Source organism: Pocillopora verrucosa, chromosome 3, assembly GCF_036669915.1.
Source record: "Pocillopora verrucosa isolate sample1 chromosome 3, ASM3666991v2, whole genome shotgun sequence".
NCBI lineage: Eukaryota > Metazoa > Cnidaria > Anthozoa > Scleractinia > Pocilloporidae > Pocillopora > Pocillopora verrucosa.
In genome coordinates, this window is record NC_089314.1 from 14995795 (window position 1) to 15017466 (window position 21672).

At 35.5% G+C, this 21672-nt stretch overlaps 1 protein-coding gene across 1 annotated transcript; it reads left to right on the plus strand.

Annotated features, from left to right (window-relative positions):
• The first annotated feature begins 530 nt into the window (after positions 1-530).
• On the plus strand, positions 531-21153 carry LOC131771798 (exocyst complex component 2). The gene is made up of 29 exons (XM_059087665.2): positions 531-727; positions 1676-1849; positions 2229-2367; positions 2587-2630; positions 3109-3178; positions 4202-4326; positions 4777-4857; positions 5534-5679; positions 6107-6188; positions 6738-6840; positions 7365-7477; positions 7596-7673; positions 8269-8346; positions 9139-9266; positions 11488-11544; positions 11730-11896; positions 12456-12577; positions 13233-13306; positions 13773-13856; positions 14560-14610; positions 14888-14952; positions 15187-15274; positions 17272-17388; positions 17842-17983; positions 18110-18165; positions 18553-18675; positions 19636-19697; positions 19978-20037; positions 20469-21153. Exons 1-29 carry the CDS (start codon positions 619-621, stop codon positions 20551-20553), a joined length of 2823 nt encoding a protein of 940 aa, XP_058943648.2. The 5' UTR covers positions 531-618; the 3' UTR covers positions 20554-21153.
• The last annotated feature ends 519 nt before the right edge of the window (positions 21154-21672 follow it).

Here is a 21672-nt window from a genome sequence, read left to right on the forward strand (position 1 = left end):
AATAAATTAATGTTACAAGTTTGTCTCTTATTGAGTCTAGCTGGGAAAAGGTTCAAAACCTCTTTTCTCCAAACATTAAACTAAATGCTTGCACATTATCCCTTGATCAAGAGAAACATCCACCGGGTCATTTTCAGTTCCCATTTCCAATTCCATTGCATGCCACTTCCGCTGACGGATTTGGACGGGGGGGGGTCTATATCCACTACGTGGATTTGGACGGGGGGGGGTCGTAATCAGGGGGGTCCAAATCCGCTAGGACACCTAGTATGATTTCCATGCTCATAAATTACTCCCTTATTTCCAGAAGAAAGACAAAGTACGAAAGGAATTAGTGAAACGATGCTTGATTTGCCATTTAAATCCCTAACTGATAATACCACACGTCTAATCGAATTCTTATTTGTTAAGAAGTAAAGCTACAGTAACTTTGCTGTTTCACTGGCCATGTGGTCATAACACACCTCAAGTATATTACTTGTAGTTTTCTATTTTTTTACTTACGTACGCTGTTCAAAGGATCGCTGGCTATCTCGTTAACATGGCGGAAAAGCAGTCTCAGGAGAGGAAGTTAGTGTAATACTTTGCTCTGTTTCCCAGCTTCAGAAAAATATTAAGATGAGACCGCCTCCAGTAGTGACTGGCATCTCTCCTGCAGAGGGTCCACCTGGAACTAAGGTGATCATTCGTGGAGAACACCTCGGTGTCAACGCGAAAGATGTGACAGGTTCGTCAACTAAATGTACTGACCCAGGTGCTTTACATGTCTGATCAGGAAATCTTTGTAAAGATATTTCCTTAGTTTTTCTGAGTTTGATATTAAATCAGTCGCAATTTTTTTTCTGAAATTTCATCCGGCAAATATAAATGCAATGTGGTGACTTGCTCCTCCTTTACAGTGGTTACGTTACTGGGGTGGAAGAACATACAATCTTTGTGACCTCTCCCAAAATAGCCTGGCGTCTCCAGCATATGGTTAACAAACTTAAAGTTTCCTGTACTGTCTGCGAAATCTCCCATATAAATGGATAATCTTTTCTTCACAAGTGAGAAAATCTCGCTCATTTTGTCTACATTACAAATGATTATTGTGGATACTCAAGGATTATTGCATTTTGTTTGTTTTGGAGTATGTGTTTGAGGAGGTGGCTAATTAATTAAATGAAAATAAAATTGGGGTAAGGATTGGGGATAGGGGTGATAGATAATCTCCTATTTCCAGATTTAGATTTCTACAGGTTAAACACTCTAAGATGTACATTTATTTAATAAAAAAAAAACAGTTGCAGGTCATTTTAAGAAGAGTATACTATATTTTCTCAAATAAGTACTTGGGTGCTTGTTTGAAATTTTGGCTAAAAGTGGGAGGGGCACTTATTGGAAGGATGATGGTTAATCAAGGGGGGTACTTAGTGATGAGATAACATTGAAATATAATTATGAAGACAGGAAATCCAAATGTGGCCATTGGTGATATTGATAGGTTGGTTGTAAAAAAACTTGGCTGTAAAATGTGGAAGCATTCTGGCTTTTACTCAGGATGCAAACAAGTAGATGTGATAAGAAGATACAGCATCAGTTTATTAGTTATTAAATCATTAAATTATAGAGAATTGTGGTATATGTACAACAAATAAATTAAATATTTACCTTAACTGATTTTTGATGTTATCAGGTCTGACTATTTGTGGTGCCAATTGTCTGCTGTCAGCTGACTACAAGTCAGCCAGCAAGATCATAGCACGGACTGGAAAGGCTCCACCAGGGAAAGGAGATGTGATAGTCACAACACGATCAGGAGGACAAGGAAGCTGTACTGTACAGTTTAAAAGTGTCATGGTGGTTCCAGGTATATGTTCTCTATCTGCACAATTTAATAGTTTATTTTTAGTTTAGCCTTAAAACAGTAATTGATTTGTAAGAAGAAAAGGCACTACAAAGTTGAAGGATAATTCATTAAGACAATTAGTGTGCTAAATTTTATTGTTTCCTTTTTTTTATGTTGTATAATTTATATTTACCCACAATTTTCTCCATCTGAACAACCTACCTCATTCAAACAGTTCAGTACACTATTGAGTTTGAGATATAGGCGATAACAAATGGTGCTAAAAATTTAGCCTCTCCTTGGGAAATTGTGTTTCAATGAGGTATGTCAATGTAATATCAAATATTATATATTGAGAGAAAGAAAATTTATTTGCATCTTTTTTCAATTTTGGTTGCAGATCCTTTGAAAGAGAGTGCTGTTTGGTTGGAAGAGGTAGACCCAGAAGAATTAAGGGTGCGGTCTGGCTCAGTAAGACCTGTGTCACCACAGATGAATACCAGCCAAGATCCCTTAGGAACAGGCACTGATATATTTAGGTTAGTTCTGCTATGTTTGTTAAAATGCACACTAGAGAAAAACTCCTTTTAATGAAGAAAAGAACTTATCAATAACTTGTCAATTGATATTAAGATGAATGATGCAATCATATGATATCAAACAAAGACAACAGTCCAGGATTTATTTGTACATGTAGAAAACTGATTCTTTTTAAAAGATATTAACTATAATGTTTTTATATTAAAATCTTTTGTTAGCAATAAATTTACAGAGGAACAACTCGAAGAGTTTTATCCTGAAGGTTGGTTGATTTATTTCAAATGGAATCATTTGTTAAGGAATGAATTTTTCTTAACTTGTTGTTGCATAATATTGGTATTTCTATTACTGATATTTCTATCATTGTGTACCTTTACTGGTTTCAGAAGTTGATAATTCTTTTACAAATGTCAACTTTTGCTTGATCATACTGCCTAAAAATGACTCTTTCAGAAGATCAAAACTGCTGTACCTGTGTTATTTAAAGCCTTCCAATGCAATTTGAATCTATATTTTTTTGGTTATTTCTCTAAGCTTTTAACTAGATGGTCATATAGGGTGGATAAATATAAGTGGCCAATGTATCTGATAGATGCTTTCAAACTTTTATTAATGAGTACATGGAAACTTCAAGTTAGAACATTTTGTGTGTTACACATGATCACATTTGTCTGAGTAATTCCAGAATTCTTTGGTGTATGTTTCTTTTTAATTTTTGTTATTGTTTTTGTGCCTTGAAGGAAATGGAATTATCCTCAGTGAAAACTTTATTCCAGGATGGTTTTTAATGGAGAGTCACTCAGAAACTGAGTGAGTAACATTTGACTATCAAATAGTCATTCAGTTTTCTTATTCTATTGTTAAGTCGTCCAACTGTTTTTCTGAGTATGCAGGCTGATTCAATCCTCTCATGAAATCTTGGTCTGTGATGACAAACTCTTTTATCACTCATTTTTACTATTAATGAAACACACATTTTCTTAAGTTAAAAAAAGATGAGTGAGCATATGCACCAATTTTTGAAAACCAAATAATTTTTGAATATTCACTCAGTTGGAGAGTAAAAACTCAGCATTTGTGTAAATTAAAAATTGCAGTCAGTGGCAGCTTTTGAGTTGCTTTTGGTAAGTTTTAATTTTTGTGACTATGATAGAATCAAAATAAATTTCAAACTCACAATGATACTTTTTTTAGACATTCAATAAGTCATTTTAGCTTTTGCTTATTGCCTATTAAAGGAGGCACTGTGTGTGTTGGCTGCTAGTAACCTGAGCTAAAGGAATAGATACAATGCAATATAATATTGTAATTATTTTTTTACTGAGATGAACCTTCTAAGGGTTAACTTACATGTGTGCGGGTCTTCTAAAACTATTGGTAACAGTAATTACTGTAATTTCAAATGTTGTCATTTAGTACATACTAAGACAGTGGAAAGGTGGGTCCTGATTACACTCTGAATATTCTTTCCTATTCACCTTCAAGCAACTCATGCAGGATTTGCACCCAAAAGTATTGTAATAATTAAATTAGTTACTGTTTTAGTTTGTACAAAAACAAATATTTACTTCAGTGTCAGTGGCTAGCAGTGGATATTTAACTTGCCCCTTTGCAGCTTGGTAAATATCCACAACTAACTGCCAACACTGAAGGGACTAGTTGTTAATTGATTTGTATTGTTAAATAATGAAATTTCAATGTGAAGTGTAAAAACAGAGTAAATAGATACAAAACAGGAAATTGATGGTGACCCAATTCATGGCAAAACATGTCTTCAAAAAGTATTATCTTAAGTTTGAAATTTATTTTGATTTTATATATATATATTTTCAGATTTAATACACTATCAGCTGGTCTCAAATATCTGAGACATGAGGAGTCAAGAAGGGCTACTGGTCCACTTGCGTTTGTCAAAGAGAATGTTGGGACATTCCTTGATGCTGTTGACACTCTCAGAAGTATCCTTTAAGGTTGGGGATTTCAATGGAAATGAGTGTAATGGGTAGATAGGCTATGCATACATTTATATATGACAATAATAATTATTAGGGGACAAATGATATACTGGTATTAAATAATTATTGACATATTATGGAGATAACTTAATAATACCTCTAGGTGTTGTGTAAAATACACGTGTCAGTTTTTTCTCTCTGTTTTTTCCTCATCCACTTACTTTCTATTAGATAGAGTGGATATACATGTACTTGTACTGTTCACATTTCAAAATGGGAATTGATAGGCCAAAATGAAGTTAACAATTACTAAAACAGCGTAATTGTGGGGTAATATCTCAAGCATGGAAGGCTAACTTGACTTGACAAAATTGCTCTCTTTTTTGGTATGCTAATAACACACATGTTGTGAGTATTTAATGGCTGAATTTCTTTAACTAAGATGATTGTTAGGTGTTCAGCATGATATGCTGCGGGATGAAAGCACTTGTGATGGAGGATCCATTGTAGAGAAACTGGAGTCTTTTGTACAAGGTGTTGTTGATGCACTTAAGGGCTGAAGACTACTTATTTTAAACTACATTAATAAACAAGCTGTGATTTGATTCTTTCCGAAACATTTCCAAAATTGGTTTTGCATTTTTTTTCTAGAATATATAAGTTCATTTACAGTATACAATTATGCACTACATGTAATTCGTATGGTCTTGCATGTTTTAGTTAAAACCTCTCTTGGTTTGAAATATGAAAATTGCCAAATCCTTGAACAAAGTACATAATATTTTTATGTTGTAGTTAAAACAAATTTTTCACTTTAACCCTTTAACTCCAGGATGTGATTGTTAATCCTCTCCTCTAGCTGCTACATATTTCTCTGTAAATTAGTTTTGAAAATTTGGTGTTGGATCAAGATAACAACTTCTACCTGATAAGTTTGTGTATTCTCATTGCCTGTTTGCTGGATAGTGTATTGAACTTATTGGGAGAAGTTACGAATTAATCACTTCTGGGAGTTAAAGAGTAAAATGATGTTAAACAAGTTTGGGTTGTACACATTAAGCTCTCTTTGTCTCCTGAGTAATTTTTAAAAATAGCAACACAATGATGTACCAGGAACAAAAGAAGGAAAAATTGAACTTGCTTACAATCGTTTTGACTTGAAGTTAATTCTAAACTAAAAGACAAAATTATTAATTTTTTTTCCCAACAGGTGCCAGCAAAAATGCAGAGGGCTTGTTCCAGGATGTGTTGGGTCGCAAAGATGATGCTGACAGAACAAGAAATGCTCTCAATGTTCTACAGAGATTCAGATTTCTGTTTAGTCTGCCACAATGCATTGAGAGAAACATACAGCAGGTATGCCTTAATCTTAGCTCTAACCCTTAAACTTGTTAACCTGCATGGACCAACATGTATCTTCTCTTTACAATGTTATGGCATCATCCAGTAAACATGGGATAAGAAGAGAGAAACTTATCAACTGGATTATTTTATTCTCATATACACTCTAACAAAAAATTCTCTAAACTTATTAACCAGAAATATGTAGTCATTTGAAGAGAGAATTAATAATTTAATCTCACAGAGTTACATGTAAAGGGTTCAAATGTGTCTAGAAAAGTACCCTTCAGCATGGAGCATGTTTGCTTCGCATTGTCATCTTTCCTGCAAAGTAGTATTCTGGGGGTGAAGCCTTTTAGCCAAGGTAGACACATATCTGTGTACAGATCAATGAGTTTCAGGTCAAAAGTATTCCAAACTTATCTTTGTTGTATGAATTCAGGGTGATTATGAGATGGTAATTAGTGATTATGGAAGGGCCAAATCATTGTTTGCTGGAACAGACATAAAGATCTTCAAAAGAGGTGAGCGTTTTGATAACGTGGTAATTCACGGTAATTCAGGATAGGAGAGGAACATTTAAGGTCAAGTCAGCAATTAATCTTAGTGGCCCACAAGGTACCAGAGCTTATCCTGACTTTTTAAGCATGAAGTGATCAGCAGTATTGCTACTCTCCCTGGATGTAATGCCAGTTCATTGCAGGTTACCCTCCTGCATTTCATAACTCCTGGATAAAGAGAAGCACTGTGAGGGTAAAGGATCTTGCCCAAGATCACAACACATTGACCCAGCCAGGTCTGGAACCCAGACCTTTTGAGTCAGAGTCCTGTGTGCTAACTCCTAGGTCAACAGCTTTCCAGTATGAAGAACATTAGAATTGCAAATGATATTTATGGCTACCAACAACAGTTCTGGCATTTCATTCAACCTGCTTTTTACATATCAATCATTTGAAACTTGAATATTTCCTTTCAAAAAAGAATTTTAGGTCTAAATATCTACAAAATGATGATGAAAGTAAAACAAGGTTATCTTAACTGTTGATTGAGTCAGTTAATTACTCATATTCTAGTTTTGCAAGAAGTTGAAGCCAAAATAGAGAGTTTCCGTCAACATCTTAAACTGAAACTTGCTGATTTGCCGTCACCACCAGAAGAACAGAAGAGACTCATAAGGTATTACTGACATTAGATAAAGTTAACAGAGTTTAAAGAATCAAGTAAACTGGTGGAAAACATGTCTTTTCCACAGTCTGACTAAAGTTGGTGCCCCTCCTAAGAAATGAAACTCAACCAGAAAGATCTTTGTGCACTTTCGTTTGGGGAACTAGTTGTTTCTAAGGCATTCTGTGTTCTCCATGTGCAAAGTCCTTTTCTTTATTAATTATAGTTATCCATGAAGTTAGGACAAAAGAAATACAAACCTTTTCTCATAATTGTATTCCTGTCTCAGTGTACTTTATTATTTTAATTTTGATAATGTAAATACAGTGTATATTATTTACTTGAAATACATAGTTATGTACCATGTTTGATCACATACATGTAAATGCATGTCCAAACACCTCAATACTCATCAGAAAGTCAAAGTTTGTTAACAATGTTATGTTCTGCATGAACACAACAATAAAAGAGACTATAAGAACTTGTGTCAATTTGGAAACCTCTAAGCCACCATTTCATATGCCTTTATACACTAGGTATCTAGTGGACTTAGACTACCAAGGGGACCCTGCTTGGGAATGTCTTGTCCTTCAGAAGGATTGGTTACTCAAGCTAATGACCACCTGCCAAGAAGATCACAAATCTAAAGGCAAGTACTTCTAGGAGACTTTCTTTTTAAGTTGGCAATCTTGTAGTTGTTTTCTTACAATCTTGTTCAACTTCTCTTTCATATTACTTGGCTGAAGTAGTTTTGTTCTTCTTGTCAGACTCTGTTCCTCTGCTTCAAGTTGATTCTTCAAAAACAGAATTAGACATCAGAGTATCAAGAAGTGTGAACACCATGGGTTTGTGTATTATAATCTGATTTTTGATGTACATGACACACATTTGCATTTGCACAAGTTCACTCAGTGATCTGTTTACTGTAGCATCCCTAAATTAGGGAATGTATCAGGTTAGTGGTTACTTTATGGCATGATTAGTATGGAAGGTTCATGGCACCAAAATGGAACCTATTGCAACTTGATAATTCACATTTTCTCCCACTTGAGGATGGGTTTTCAAATTGTATTTACTTTAAATTGTCATTGCCATAATTTTCCTTTCAGTTTCTATTAATAATTTTAAATTGTCTTTAACGTCAGAATTAAAAGGAAAAATTTTGAAAAGGCTGTGGCTTAAGGCCTCTTTTTTTTGGTCAGAATTTATTTTATATTCACACAGGTCTCAAACTTCAATTTTTTTTTTATAATTTTTGAATATTAAATAATTGTTCAGGAGAAGCATGCATAAATAATTATTGTAACTTACTCTCACAATGAAAAACAAACAATGTTACCTTAATGTAACTAAAAAAATTTTAAAAAAATTATTATTATTATAAAAAATTATACTTATTCTTAAGGACTTTTGAGAAATTTTGAATATCTTTGGTTTCAGGATCTTATCATAGTGAATCTCTAGGAATTCTTGGAGTCACTCCAGCACTAAACAAGACAACTTCTTTAGAAAGAAACAGTAAGTTACAGAATACTTCTTATAGATAAGTTTGTGTATTTTAAGTAATTTACGGCAGTTGCCTTTACACATAGGAAGTTATCGTAACAAGATCAGATAGCATTGTGATCAGCACTTTGGACAATCCAGCAGTCTGAGTGGTTCACTGAGGTGTGTTCTTGGGTAAGACACTTCATTCTCATAGTCAGCTTCTGAGAAGTGAAGTAAACAGGGTTATTTTGCTATTTCCAACCCTTCCCCTCCGCTCCATGCCAAGGTAACCTGATAGAATTTTTGAGGCTTCCCTGACATTTTGCTGGTACCCTGTAATACTCCTGGGTGAAGACAGGTAATGCAAGAGTAAAGTATCTTGCTCAAGAACACGACACAATGACTTACTAGCCAGGCATCAAACCTCAATATCTCCACTTAGAGTTCAGTCCAACCATTACAATACCACATCCCTCTCCCACCCCTCCACCCTAACGGGAAGAGACAGTGTGAAAATAACATTTCCTTGCCAACAACAGAACAATTTAACCTGGCATTAAATGTCTTCTTTTATTAGTGCTATAGTTATAGAAAAACTGTCTACAAGTTACTGATATTGCTTGTACATTGTAGGCACCAGTGAAAAATAGTATAATTATGACAAAAACAATAATTTGAAGGAATAAAATGTAAAAATGTGGTGATTTCAAACTAATCTAATGTGGTCATATTATTTTTTAGGTTTCATTTAGGCTGACTGTTTTATTTATGTCAATTTGTTTAAATTGTCTAATGTGTATCATCCTGATTGTCTTCACCCAGTTAAAAGTGGTTCTTCAGTGCCGCAGCGGGTGGTGTTTGTTGAGGAATTATCAGAGCTTTTGACTGAGGGTTTACCTGATTTGTGGAAACTGGGCCAAGCTTACTTCAATGGAACCCTGATTGGAGATGTATGTTTGGTTACTTTCTTGTTAATGTTATTGTGCCTATCATTGACCTTCTGTTCAAAGTCTTAAAACCAGTTGTGCAGATATTTTTATGACCCTACTCTCTGTGTGGGCAGAACGGGACAAAGAAGATGATATGTACCGTATTTACCCGCGGATAGGCCGCACTTTTTTCCCGAAAAAATGGGACCGAAATTGGGGTTGCGGCTTATACGCGGGTACAAGCGTTTTGACACCTCATTAATATGCACGAGAACTCACAGTAGTACAGTAAATTCGCATTTTAATGTTCGCTTTAAATTGTTCCTAACTTGCAACACATACAACTAAACACGAAGTCCATATCTTCGAAGAATCTTGATTTTCTCTGCAGCAATGAGCGCATCAAGTTTTTTAACATGTCTCTTGTTTGAAGATGTCCAAAACAGCTTGCAAGGAATAGCCATTCCTCCTCGTGAGCCTTTCGAGTGCTTCCTTTTTCCAGTCACTTTGCAGGAAATTTCACCACCGTTCTCTATAAAATAGGATCGTTTCACAGTGATGCTAGCCTGCCTAGGAGATGGAACGAAGCTTCCCCCCTATGTGGTGTTTAAACGAAAAACTCTGCCAAAAGATTTGGTGCTGCCACAGGGTATCCATGTTTGTGCTCAAGCCAAAGGGTGGATGAACGAATCGCTTGTAAAAGACTGGCTGAACTCCATCTGGACCAAAGTTGGCAGGCTTCTACGAAAAAGAAATCTCCTTGTGTGGGACTCGTTTAGAGCTCACTTAAGTGACAATGTTAAGCGGGTTTTGAAAAATTCACGCACAGATGTGGCCGTAATACCGGGTGGGATGACAAATCTTTTACAACCTTTGGATGTCGGTGTCAACAAGCCCTTCAAAGACAATTTAAGACAATACTGGAACGAGTGGATGCTTGCTGGAAACCACACATTCACACCAGCAGGCCGCATTTGAAAACCTGACCTCCGCCAGATTTGCCAGTGGATTCTAGACAGCTGGAATGCCATTTCCACAGACACCATCAAACGATCATTTCTCAAATGCTGCATCACGAACGCACTTGATGGCACTGAAGACGACATTCTCTGGGAAGATATGGATGAAAGTGATCCGTTTGCCGACAATGATGGAGCGGAGTCAATTGTAGACAAAGAAGGTGAACTTTTCTATGCTGGTGAAGAGGAAGTTCCCGTCCTGGATGTGAACGAACAAGAATACCGTGACATTTTTGGTGAAAGTGACATTGATGAAGGTGATTTCAATGGATTTTAATTTGATCGGACAACAATGAAACTTTGTTGTGTAGCTTTTATCAATTGAAAAGTTCATCACGGAATGTATATTAGTTTCATGTAAATATTTTAATAGTTGTTAACAGATTACAACTTGTTTATGATTTTGGCGAACGTGTTTACAAGGGTTATGCTTCACTTTACTCGTGTTTGTACATATAAGGACAGAAACTTGTTCGAAAAAATTATCTTTAATTAAGATTATTTTGTATATAAAATGTTAGCAAGTAGACGTTTCAGTTTCTAGTTTGAACATTTTCACGTTCGTGTAGGAATTATTGCAAAAATAAACTTGACTTGATACACATCAGCTGTTGTTGATTTCAAACTTTGCTTTATTTATCCCGGTACGCGACCTCAACAATTTTTTTTTCCCATGAAAACCATTGAAAGTTTGGGGTGCGGCCAATACGCGGGTGCGGCCTATCTGCGGGTAAATACGGTATTTTTAAGTTATACATTGTTACACATTATACATAATCATCTGATGAATCACACAACAGATTCATTAGATTAAAATAGATAGAAGGAAGTGCAGTATAGATGACCAAATTCATACAGATTTGACACTCTGGTATTATTATTCCTATACTTCTATGCTTCACCTTTGGAATGATTCAGTCATTTTGCTTTACCATAGTTATCATCTATAATTTTTTAAGCCAATCAATTCCAAATTCGAAATGCATAGTTGGAAGACATATTAACTTAAAGGGATTTTACTCAATATTTAGTTTTATTACAGGCTGTTAACCATCTTAAAGTTTGTAATAATTTTTTTCTTCTATTCTTTGCCACCCATAGTAGTCAGACCCTTTATAATTCAAAGCAGCCTACTATTCCTCTAGTATCAGCACTTGTCTTTGTGCATATACTCCCATCTATATCAAATAACTTAAAGTTGACTTTTTTCCCTTTCCAAACAGTCCAGTGGGTCATCAAAGCAACTCAAGCCTACAGCACAAAAGCAAAAATCTTTTGAGGTATTTGCAGCAATATTTGTGCATACATGTATGTTTAGTATTGATTTCGTGGAAGTATGATTAACTTAATCATGTTCCTGGTTGGAAAAAAAATGCAGGCCATGTATCAAGGAAAGGATTCTATCTTTTTACCTGTAATGTACATGTTGCCATGGTGTTCTTCCTGGTTTATTTCCTTCTTTCAGGAAATGATACATGATGTGACATCATCATATGCAGATCTTGTTAAAGCAGCATTTTTTCCAAGTTCATCTACTGTCCTTAATGTTCCTTCTAAAGAGAAACAAGGATCCTGGCATACTCCTTTAGAGGGGATGGGTGCTTGGCTTCCATCCTGTGTCAGATATGTCAGGTAACTATTCTGATAGCATTGAAATGCCCATTCATTGATACATCTTACTCTGTGTGAACTTTTAATGACATTACCATATGGTTACACCATTATGGTTATGCACTGTTCTGCCATTTTGCCAGATAGGGGCATCAGATCACTCAAAATATGCCATGGTATTAAACTGTGAGTAGAGCAAAACTACCAACAGAATGTGGAGCAACAAAATGGTCTCAGTGAATCATGCAAACTTTAATTTTTTCTGGTTTCAGGTTTGTCTTTACTGAGCAACAAACTTTTGTAGGCATTTTGTTTCATCTGTATTGTTTGTATATGTTTTTTCTTTTACCCACACCTTATGACATCACTGAGATGCTCATTTGATGATGCTTCAGAAACTTTTGTGTGTTACATTTCCCCAACCTGAGTCTTTCTTATTTGTTTTAGTTGCAAACCTTTAGGGACAGTGTTTTGGCCAAGTTTGTGATTGACTCTACATATTTTTTTACATACAAGTTTTTCTTTAATGTGCATGTACACTGAGTCTTAACCTAACCTAACCTAATGTTGTTGTTAACAGATCTTGCATGGAGTCCCTACAAAGGTTAACTCTTCCACATCAAGCTTTAGATGGTATTAAAAAGCTGGTTGGAGACCTGCGTATGCTCTGTGCTAAAGAAGTCTTTAAAGAAGCCACTGAAGGTTACATCTGTGAAGTGTTCACAATTCTGTTTTGAGTATCTCTGTCCCCCATGCCTTAACTAGTGTTTCCCACAAGTCTTTCTTTGTAAATGAAATAAGAGAGATGGCAACTGGAAACTTATCATCTCTCCTATTGTATTTACAAACATGACTTTCTCGACATTGCTGATCCTAGCACTATGCATGGCACATGTCATGAACTTACTGAACTAACAGGTGTTGCTCACCATATAGTCTCTGTGACTTAGTGATAGAGCATTGGAGTGCAGAATCTGAGGGTCAGAGGTTTGATTCCTAATTTTTTCTCTCCCATGCTTGTGACAATGGAAAAACAACATCCTTCTTTAAGTCTTTCTTAATTCAGATACTTTTTTTCAGACTTACAATTAGATAAAACTTGAATTTTCCATGTAGCATCAATAAGTTTTAAATTATGGAAGAAGATGTACAATGAAGTATGTTTCTATGGGAATTAGAAATAAACTTATATTAAAGTTAAGAAAAAATACCGCTAATGGAAAGTCATACCAATCAAATTGTCCTCTGCATAACAATTATGCCATTCTCATTAGGAACTTTTTGTTGGGACATTTACATTTTAGGACCATTGTCTGGAGAAACTTAACTGAGCTGTTCTCTCCAAATCTTTATGTAGATATCAAATCACTACACTGCAGTGAGTTCTGGAGCTTGGAGCTGCAGGAAAATGTTGGTCGGATCACAAGCTTGGTAAGGTTGTTAGTTTGTATTTTCACTGGCCACTTTTAAACAAATGAAAAGAGCTAATTAAAAATTAGTGTCACTGGCCACTTTTAAACAAATGAAAAGAGCTAATTAAAAATACCTGTGTGCTCCCTCTTTTAGGATTTTCAATTTTCATTCTCCAGCTGATTACTTGTATTGATGACATAGGGTGTTCCATGTCAGTTTCATTGAGAATCAAATCAGAAACAATGGAAAATGCACTTACCAGCATTATACATGATGTAATAAGGTAATTGTGGAAAATGTGCATGGCAGGTTTTTACAATGGGTGATAAGATGATAGTACAAAGTGCACTTGGCAGTTTTACCGTGGGTAATATGGTAAAAATAAGGTCATCGTGGATAATGTGCATGGCCATTCATTTTACAGTCTATCCCTTTTCAGCATCTCAAAACTTTGTTATGAATATCTGTCTTCAATATATTGTAGCCTCTAATGTTTGAAAACATTGTCATGGAAACGCTCCATACACTACGAGAAATGGCTCTGAGTGGAGAAACAGATAAAAGGAAGGTAATGATTTCTGCATTTTGCATATTTAAGAAGTCGTTGTCTTTTGGGGACTTTTCATAATAGTTATAATATGAAAACCAACCCAGTTGCTATTATTCATTTTGAACCCTTTCACTCCCAAGATCACATTAGTTGTTTTCTTTACGGTGTGCCATACAGTTCTTATAATGTACATGTAAGTGTGGAGAATTTGGTATTAGATTAACTTATAATCCCCTAATTTATATTTTTCTTTATTCTCATCACTTATCCGCTTGATTTTATATTGATATTGTAAGGAAAAATTATGTGTTGTCACTCATGGGAGTGAAAGGTTTAATGCCTTTTAATACAATATAGTACTTAATTTATATTCTTATTAATGGATTGTTTAATGGAATATTAATTTATCTGTTTGTGCAGAATCTGTTATTGGTACCTGAAGTGTTGTCTGCATTCCTGAGTGCACCATCGTATTTCAAATCCCAGTTTATTATCAATGAAAGTTTCTTTTTTGAATTTTGTTCACTCTTGTTATTGAAAACTTCTCCAATTAAGAGACTGAGATGTTTTTCTTGCCTGTGTATGCAGAAATGCTGACAATTAGAAAAATAGTGTTTTGAAAATATGTAACAAGTTTGGTACATAATGTAGTAGGATCAGAAGATGGCAAATGTTGGCTTTGGTTGTCAAATGTAAAAAAAATGTTCATTTTCTTTTGTAGAATATACAGCTGAAAACAGATGCAGTTGATCTTTTCAAGGAGATGTTCCAGGTTTGTAATCATTGGTTTGAGTCATATAAGGAATTCCCCATCTGTGAGCCAAATGCAATTATTGCATGTATAGCAAGTTTGCATAACATCAGCATGGGTCTGAATGAACAACAAGTTTATCTTGGATAAATGAACAAATGAATGAGTAAACAGAGGAGTGAACAAAAAAAAAGGCTCTTTAATTTTATATTGAAATTTTTAATTTATTATCCTGATCAGTTTGTGTTGTGGTACATAATACAATGTGGTGATAATGTTTTCATTTTTGACTTTTCAGGCTTTTATCAAGTGTCTTCACCATTTGGCTTTTCAACCAGATCAGGAGTCAGACAAAGTTTCTTTGTGAGTGATACATTATTTTTTTGCAAGACTTTTCAAGGTGAAAAGAATTCCTTTTCTTTAGCAACTTCACCTGTTTTGATATAAATGAACAACCTTTTTTAAGTGTACAATATGTCAAATCACATTTTATGATTTATCAGCATATCTGAAATCCAGAAGTCAGCTGCCTTCTCATTACATAAGGTTACCATCAGCTTTTCTCAATAAATGTTTTGGGTTCTGTCTGACAAGCAGGTCTGGTACAAAGGGCAGTACTGGAAGTGGGTCTCAAGAGAATCTGGATATATCATCTCAGTCAATGGAAGACAATACACCAGATGTTGTAAGTTTTGTCAGAAGTTCTGGCAAATATTGTTTACAATGGTAGGCTTTTTGGGTTATAGAGGTTCATATGGAAGATCTTTAGCTAAAGCTTGGAAAATTCTACTTAATTTTAAAGCCAAAATTGTTTAATATACAAAACATCAACATTTAAATGTTGTTTCATTTAAGATGATTTGTGCGACTCAAAGGCAACTTCAGTTTTGAAGATTTAGTTTATTTGAAATCTGAGATGTAATGGGTTACCAGTAGTTCTTGATAACCAAATTGCACGGTCTATTTATGACAGTGGTATAACCATGCAGTTGTAAAAAGTGTGTGATTTTGAATCAATTGGTCTGTTAAGCCTGTGGAGTTGTTTGCTTATTAAGTTTACAAGTCACAGCATGAAAGATTCATATTACCCAATTTTTGATGTTATGGGACTTTGAGCAATAAGCTACTACCTTGTAAATCACTCACCTGCTAGCTTGTGATGTACAGGTTTGTTAAGTGTATCATTTGATTTCACCACACTTAAAAACATGTTCAGGGTAACTTGATCAAGTGGTAAGGGATGCTGTACTTCAATCCAGTGGTTCTGGGTTGAAGTGTACCACCCTACAGCTTTACACGTGTACTCCTCCCATTTGTTGTCAGTTCAACTCCTTCAGTCTTCTTTCTGTCATAGGGGATTTCCATCCCGTTTTTGTGCTTGGAATGTTTTGTTCTGCTTCTTTCTTTCAAATGGCACTCTATGAGGAGCCAAACCAGTCAATATTCCCTCTGTGACCCATTTTACTTTTTATATGGTCAAATCAACTTTTTATACGGTTAACTTTTCACTTTTTATATGGTCAACTCAAGTTTTTTTGTGGTCAACTTTTAACTTTTGATAAGATCAATTTTTACTTTTTATATGGTCAACTTGACTTTTTATGTGGTCAGTGTAAAAATGCAGACTGCAGACTGGGGGTAAAATGCAGACTGAAGACTGCAGATCAGGGGTAAAATGCAGACTTGGATCTAAAAGAATCAACAGTTTGTGACTGTGGTATTGTCCTGATTGTGAAGAGCAAGAGTGAAGTGTTGAATGTCTTGAAGCTTCTGATACAGGGCACCATGCAAGATCACACCCACCTTCGCAGTGCGAACTGAACAACGGTACTAGAAATGGGATTTTATTGTCCAAGTAATCAAAATTGCTGATTTGTGATGAAAGTTTATCGCTACTTCTTTTAAGGCCAAACAAAGTATACATGAACTACATGTATGTTAAAGCTGCCTGATGTTGCTTAGCAGAACTGTTTATTCCTTAACAAGGGCAATGTATTTAGCTTGCTAGCTAATCATTCTTACCTTAAAACATTATGTCGATGCCAAAACCATCTGAGGAAGTGAAGTTTAAAACATCAATCGCCATGACAATTATCGCCAGCCTCAATCCCAGCTATCTCTTGAAGTTTTTCTGAAGAAGTGGGTTGTTTTAGAACTGAGTCTGCATTTTACCCCTGGTCTGGTCTGCAGTCTTCAGTCTGCATTTTACACTCAGTCTGCACTTCACTGCCAGTCTGCAGTCTGTGTTTTTCTCTGACCGATATCAAAAGCAAAAAGTTGACCATATCAAAAGTCGACTTGACCAAATAAAAAGTCAACTTGACCATACAAAAAATAAAAAGTTGAGTTGACCATGTGAAAAGTAAAAATTGATGTTATTAAAAGTAAAAAGGGGACCACATAAAACCATATAAAAAGTAGAGAGTTGACTGTATAAAAAGTTGAATTGACCATATAAAAACTAAACTGGGTCACTGAAATACAGAGGGAATATTGACTGGTTTGGCAGCCCTTGGCACTCCCTCCCCCATATTCGGGAAGTGGTCAGGTAATCAATTATTCCTTTTAAGTAACCACTTGAAAGCATTCTCTTCATGACTTATCAAACTTGTCTGGCAATATATACTCTATTTCTCTACAAAATTTATTGTGTGTATTTCATTTGATCTGTTTTTTAACCAGGATGAAAGGTTGCTGATTGTGCTCAATAACTGTCGATATGTAAGAATCAATGTCCTTCCAAAACTGGTGGACAGCTTTAGAAATAACGACTATCCTATCAGTGACAAGCTTAAAAAGGTAATTTAACTGCAAAAAAAGTACACTGTGCAGTGTATTTGAAAATCAGCTTTGGTGTACTTGAATATGTATAAGCATACAAAGTTAGTGAAGCCAAAAGCCTGTAACTAGATACTCTATGTACAAGGCAGTCACACTTTTTTGTTTTTCGTTTTTTTGTTTCTTTGTTTTTTCCAAGTCAATTCTGAAATAATTCACTTACTAAATGGAGTGAGTACAACCTGCAGGCATGGTTAGCTATAAGTCAATGCTTCTAATAAATGTTGACATCAACATGTGTCATGATTATGTATTATTCTACTTAAGATATATTTCTTAGTTTATTATTCCAAACTTTGGTTCAAAAATGGCTAAAAAAAGATGTCAATAGGTTTCTTTATATTTACTTGTCACTTTGCTGCTTATTTCCAATGAGTGAATGCTACATAACAATCATTCATTCATTGTCATAAGGATCTCACCAGTGAATTGTGTGATTTGGAAAACAAAATCTTCAAGGAATACATTGATCAGAAAGCTGAGCCACTGTTGACCCATGTGGAGTCTGGGATGACAATAGGTGACTTCAAATGGCACAACTGTCTTCCTCCAAAAGGTACAAGGATACAGAAATGTCAACAGTAGACTGTGTTAAAAAACACTCCTTCGCTTTGTGTGTGATTGCTTTTCTTGACTTTCAGAAGCATTTTTATGAGTTTTTTTCCCTTTTGTGGTTATGCAGATGTGCGCAGCTATGTTAAAGATGTTATAATGAACTTGGTTACTGTACATGCACAGGTGGGTGGCAGTATGTGTAACCTGATCTTATAATGCTGAGAAGTTGCTGCAGTGCAAAATAAGGAGCAGACAGAATAACAGAAGTAACACACAAACAAACAGACAAAGCAGCAGAATGGTAAACAAACATGAACACATACACAGACACACCCTCTATTAACAGATGGCTGGAAAGCAGGTGTGTTGTCAGACAAATGCAGAGAGGTAAACAAGTATAGGAAAGCAGACAAACAGGCAAAAATACCAACTAGTGGAAAATCAGGGAACAGTGTGGAGAAAGAGATTACAGGCCAACCAATGCAAAGGGATGAGAGTAAAGATAAATAGATGGTCTTTTTTTAGCATTTGATTGTAGCTCTAAAGTTAGCTTTTGTATTTTTACCTCAGGTGTTTGCAGTATCTGAGGAGCTTGTAAGTCAGGTGTTGTCCCGTTTGACTGACATGTTGGTAGATGAGTTCTGCAAGCTCATTAGTGGGGTGAAAACATTTACTTCAGCTGGAGCTGTTACTGTAAGTTAAATACAAATGTATTTTTTATTTCAACTTAGTTTAAAATCAGCTGAGAATTTGCTGTAAGTTTTACCAAACAATCTGATGGCTGTATCCTTATCATAGGAAAACATTGCTATGAGGCTCCTATGTCTTCAAACCTGAGATTCTTGAACTTGAAAACCATTGAGTCATGACAACAGACTGTATAATTCTGAATTAGTCTAGGTCGACTGTCTGAGCTCACACTCGAACAAAAAAGATGGTTGTTGGGTTTATATTATGAGTGCATACAGAGGAAGAAACAAAATTTCTCTGTGACCTCTATGATGGAGTAAACTTAGATAATAATCTATCTGCCTCAAATTCATGACCCTTACAACACGCAATAGTCTAGCTTTGTCATTTATCCCGGAGTATATACCAAAGTCAACTGTCATGCAATGTCCTACAGATCACCCATATTTCCTTTTATACACACACACCTCTAGACACGTCTATATACAGAAAAAATATTACTTTTTAAATATGACAAGGTAGGTAATCCAAGTTATAATGCAGGAGAGTGTTTGTATTTAATAAAATCTTGACAATGTTCTCAGAACTCTTTTAAGAATTTTTAATTTTTTCCACCTTCTTTTAACTCAGGACACAGTTCGAAGAATATGTGTCAAACAGAGTTATTAAGTTAAACCCTTAAAAAAACTAGAGGTGGTAGCTCTCGATAAATTTTTTTAGGAACAACATCCTTTGCACAATCAGAAAGTTGGGTGTGGAAGTGTTTAATATGTAATAGTCCTTCTGTATTCTGATTGGCTGTACTTTCTATGGCTTAGGTTATTAAGACCTGTTTGTTACTGTCATCTCTCAAGTAATATGTACCAACAAAACTCATCTGTCCTCCAAACAAAAGAGTAGAACAAATTAATCTCTTTGATCAGGAATTGTACATTTGATTAACAGCATCCTTTTTTTTTTAAGGCACATTTGGAGGCACAAGCTATTCAAGAAGCACTAACAGCTTATCTCTCACAGTATGCTAGGTGTGTTTGTTTTGTTTTTACTCTGTATTAGGAGTTGTGCTCATGGGAAAGCTTCTTTCTTCCTTTTTGTCAGTTCCTTAGATCTTCTATTGTAAAGTCTCCTCTCTTTTAGGGTGCAACTAAGGCTCATGATCAATAATCTGAATTAACATATGTTTTGCTTAATATATCTTTCGTTTTGTTCTTTTTAAGTGTACAGGATAGACATTTGGTTTCCTATCCTTTAAGCTTCTGTTTCAGTTCACAGGATTTGATGTTAAGAAATCGTGTTGTATTTCAGGGATTTATTCCAAGCCGCATTCAGTAAGGTGCCCAGCATTACTAAAGATTCAGATAAGAGGTGAGGTGGACCACGAAGTCTTTGCACTCAGGGAGTGAACAAGAAGGGTATTTGGGGGCGGAAATTGTAGAAAGAGGGGTGAGAATGCTTCCCTGCGTATATTAATGTATCGCTGATTGCCGAACCTTGTTAGCTTTTCTCGCAATCAAAAAGGAAGAGTGGGAACGAGTTACTGCCTAACATCTAGATGTGAGATGCAATGCATGCCAAGCTTCTCACCTGTCTTTTACTATTTTACCTAGTATTGAATATGTTAATACCTCAACCATACGGAACCCGTGGTTTACACACTGAGAAACACTTCAATTTTGGGTGTAAAGTTTTCTGCGGACAGTTAATTATAACACATGAGAACTTTTCTGTTTTTTTTAGATAATTTTTTCCTTGTTTTAAAAGGCACGGTATATGATAGTAATGTTTCTTTGTTACAGATTAATAGAAGCTTTGATGACAACTTTCAAACGGCGCATGCGCTTCCAGCTGCTGTGTTTTCAGGTCGATATGGAGGAGCTATGACCTCATAACAGTTCACAGTCTTCTTGTCCAGTCTTAGATTATATAAGGTCAAGAATAGATAAGATGTCAGCAACATAGTGAGAGGTTGGGTGCAATGCCTTGAACCCCATGTGTAGATGTATGCACGCTTTGTCCGGCATTCTGTCTCCCTCTCTTACTGAAAAGGTAGCAAATGCTCGGTTAAATCTATTTCATGGAATAGATCGATTGTTCGATGTTATAATTGTAATTGACCATACTGGTTGTTCATCAAACAACATCTTAACCCTTTACACCCTAACACCATTATGCATATTCTCTATACTATTCTCTATACATTCCCCAGGTTCTAACAAGGAGAATTTGTAAAACCATCAAGAGCTTTGTTAGTTGTTGATCATTTCCTCTATTCTCGTGACTTTTTATTCAGGGGTGATATTGTAAGGAGAAATTAAAACCTTGTCACTCTTACGGGTTAAAGGGTTATTTGCATAATGCTAACTTGTAGTCATACCAACATCATGAAGAGGTCTTGTGAGTGCCTATCCGTTGGGCTTTTTGGCGTCTGTATCATAATATTCAAACAGGACCATTTATGAAATAAATCTTTATTGTGTCGAATACATATGATTGTTTGCATAGGTTCTTTGATAAAAGATAATTGATAGACTGTTAAGAAATTAGATCAGGGAACACATTACAAGTCTAGACAGTAGATTTGCCTTTCTCGCTCGCTTAGGATGGTCCGCTTTGTTTCACCAAGAAAACCTTCTTTCTTAACTTTTATTCCTTCAAAAGGATAACTCGGTTTTTATCAGTAGTTGGAGGCGAGAAACGGAGCGGCCCCCGCGCATACCTTTGCGAAATGTGGTAAAATTGTTCAGTTATAGAATAAACCGTCATGGTAGAAACATATCTGATCAAGGCTGAACACTTGACAAAAACAAAAAAAAAAGCCAATATCCAATAACCAATAATCCCAGAAAAAGTCTACGATGTGAAATGTTTGATCTGATTCCATCAGCATTTCGCTTTCACACACTTTTACATTAGCTACAAACGCTGCTGCCCGCTAGGTAGTTGAAGCTAATACAGGCAGACGACAAACCTTGCAGTTATTTGCAATTATTCATAAATTTT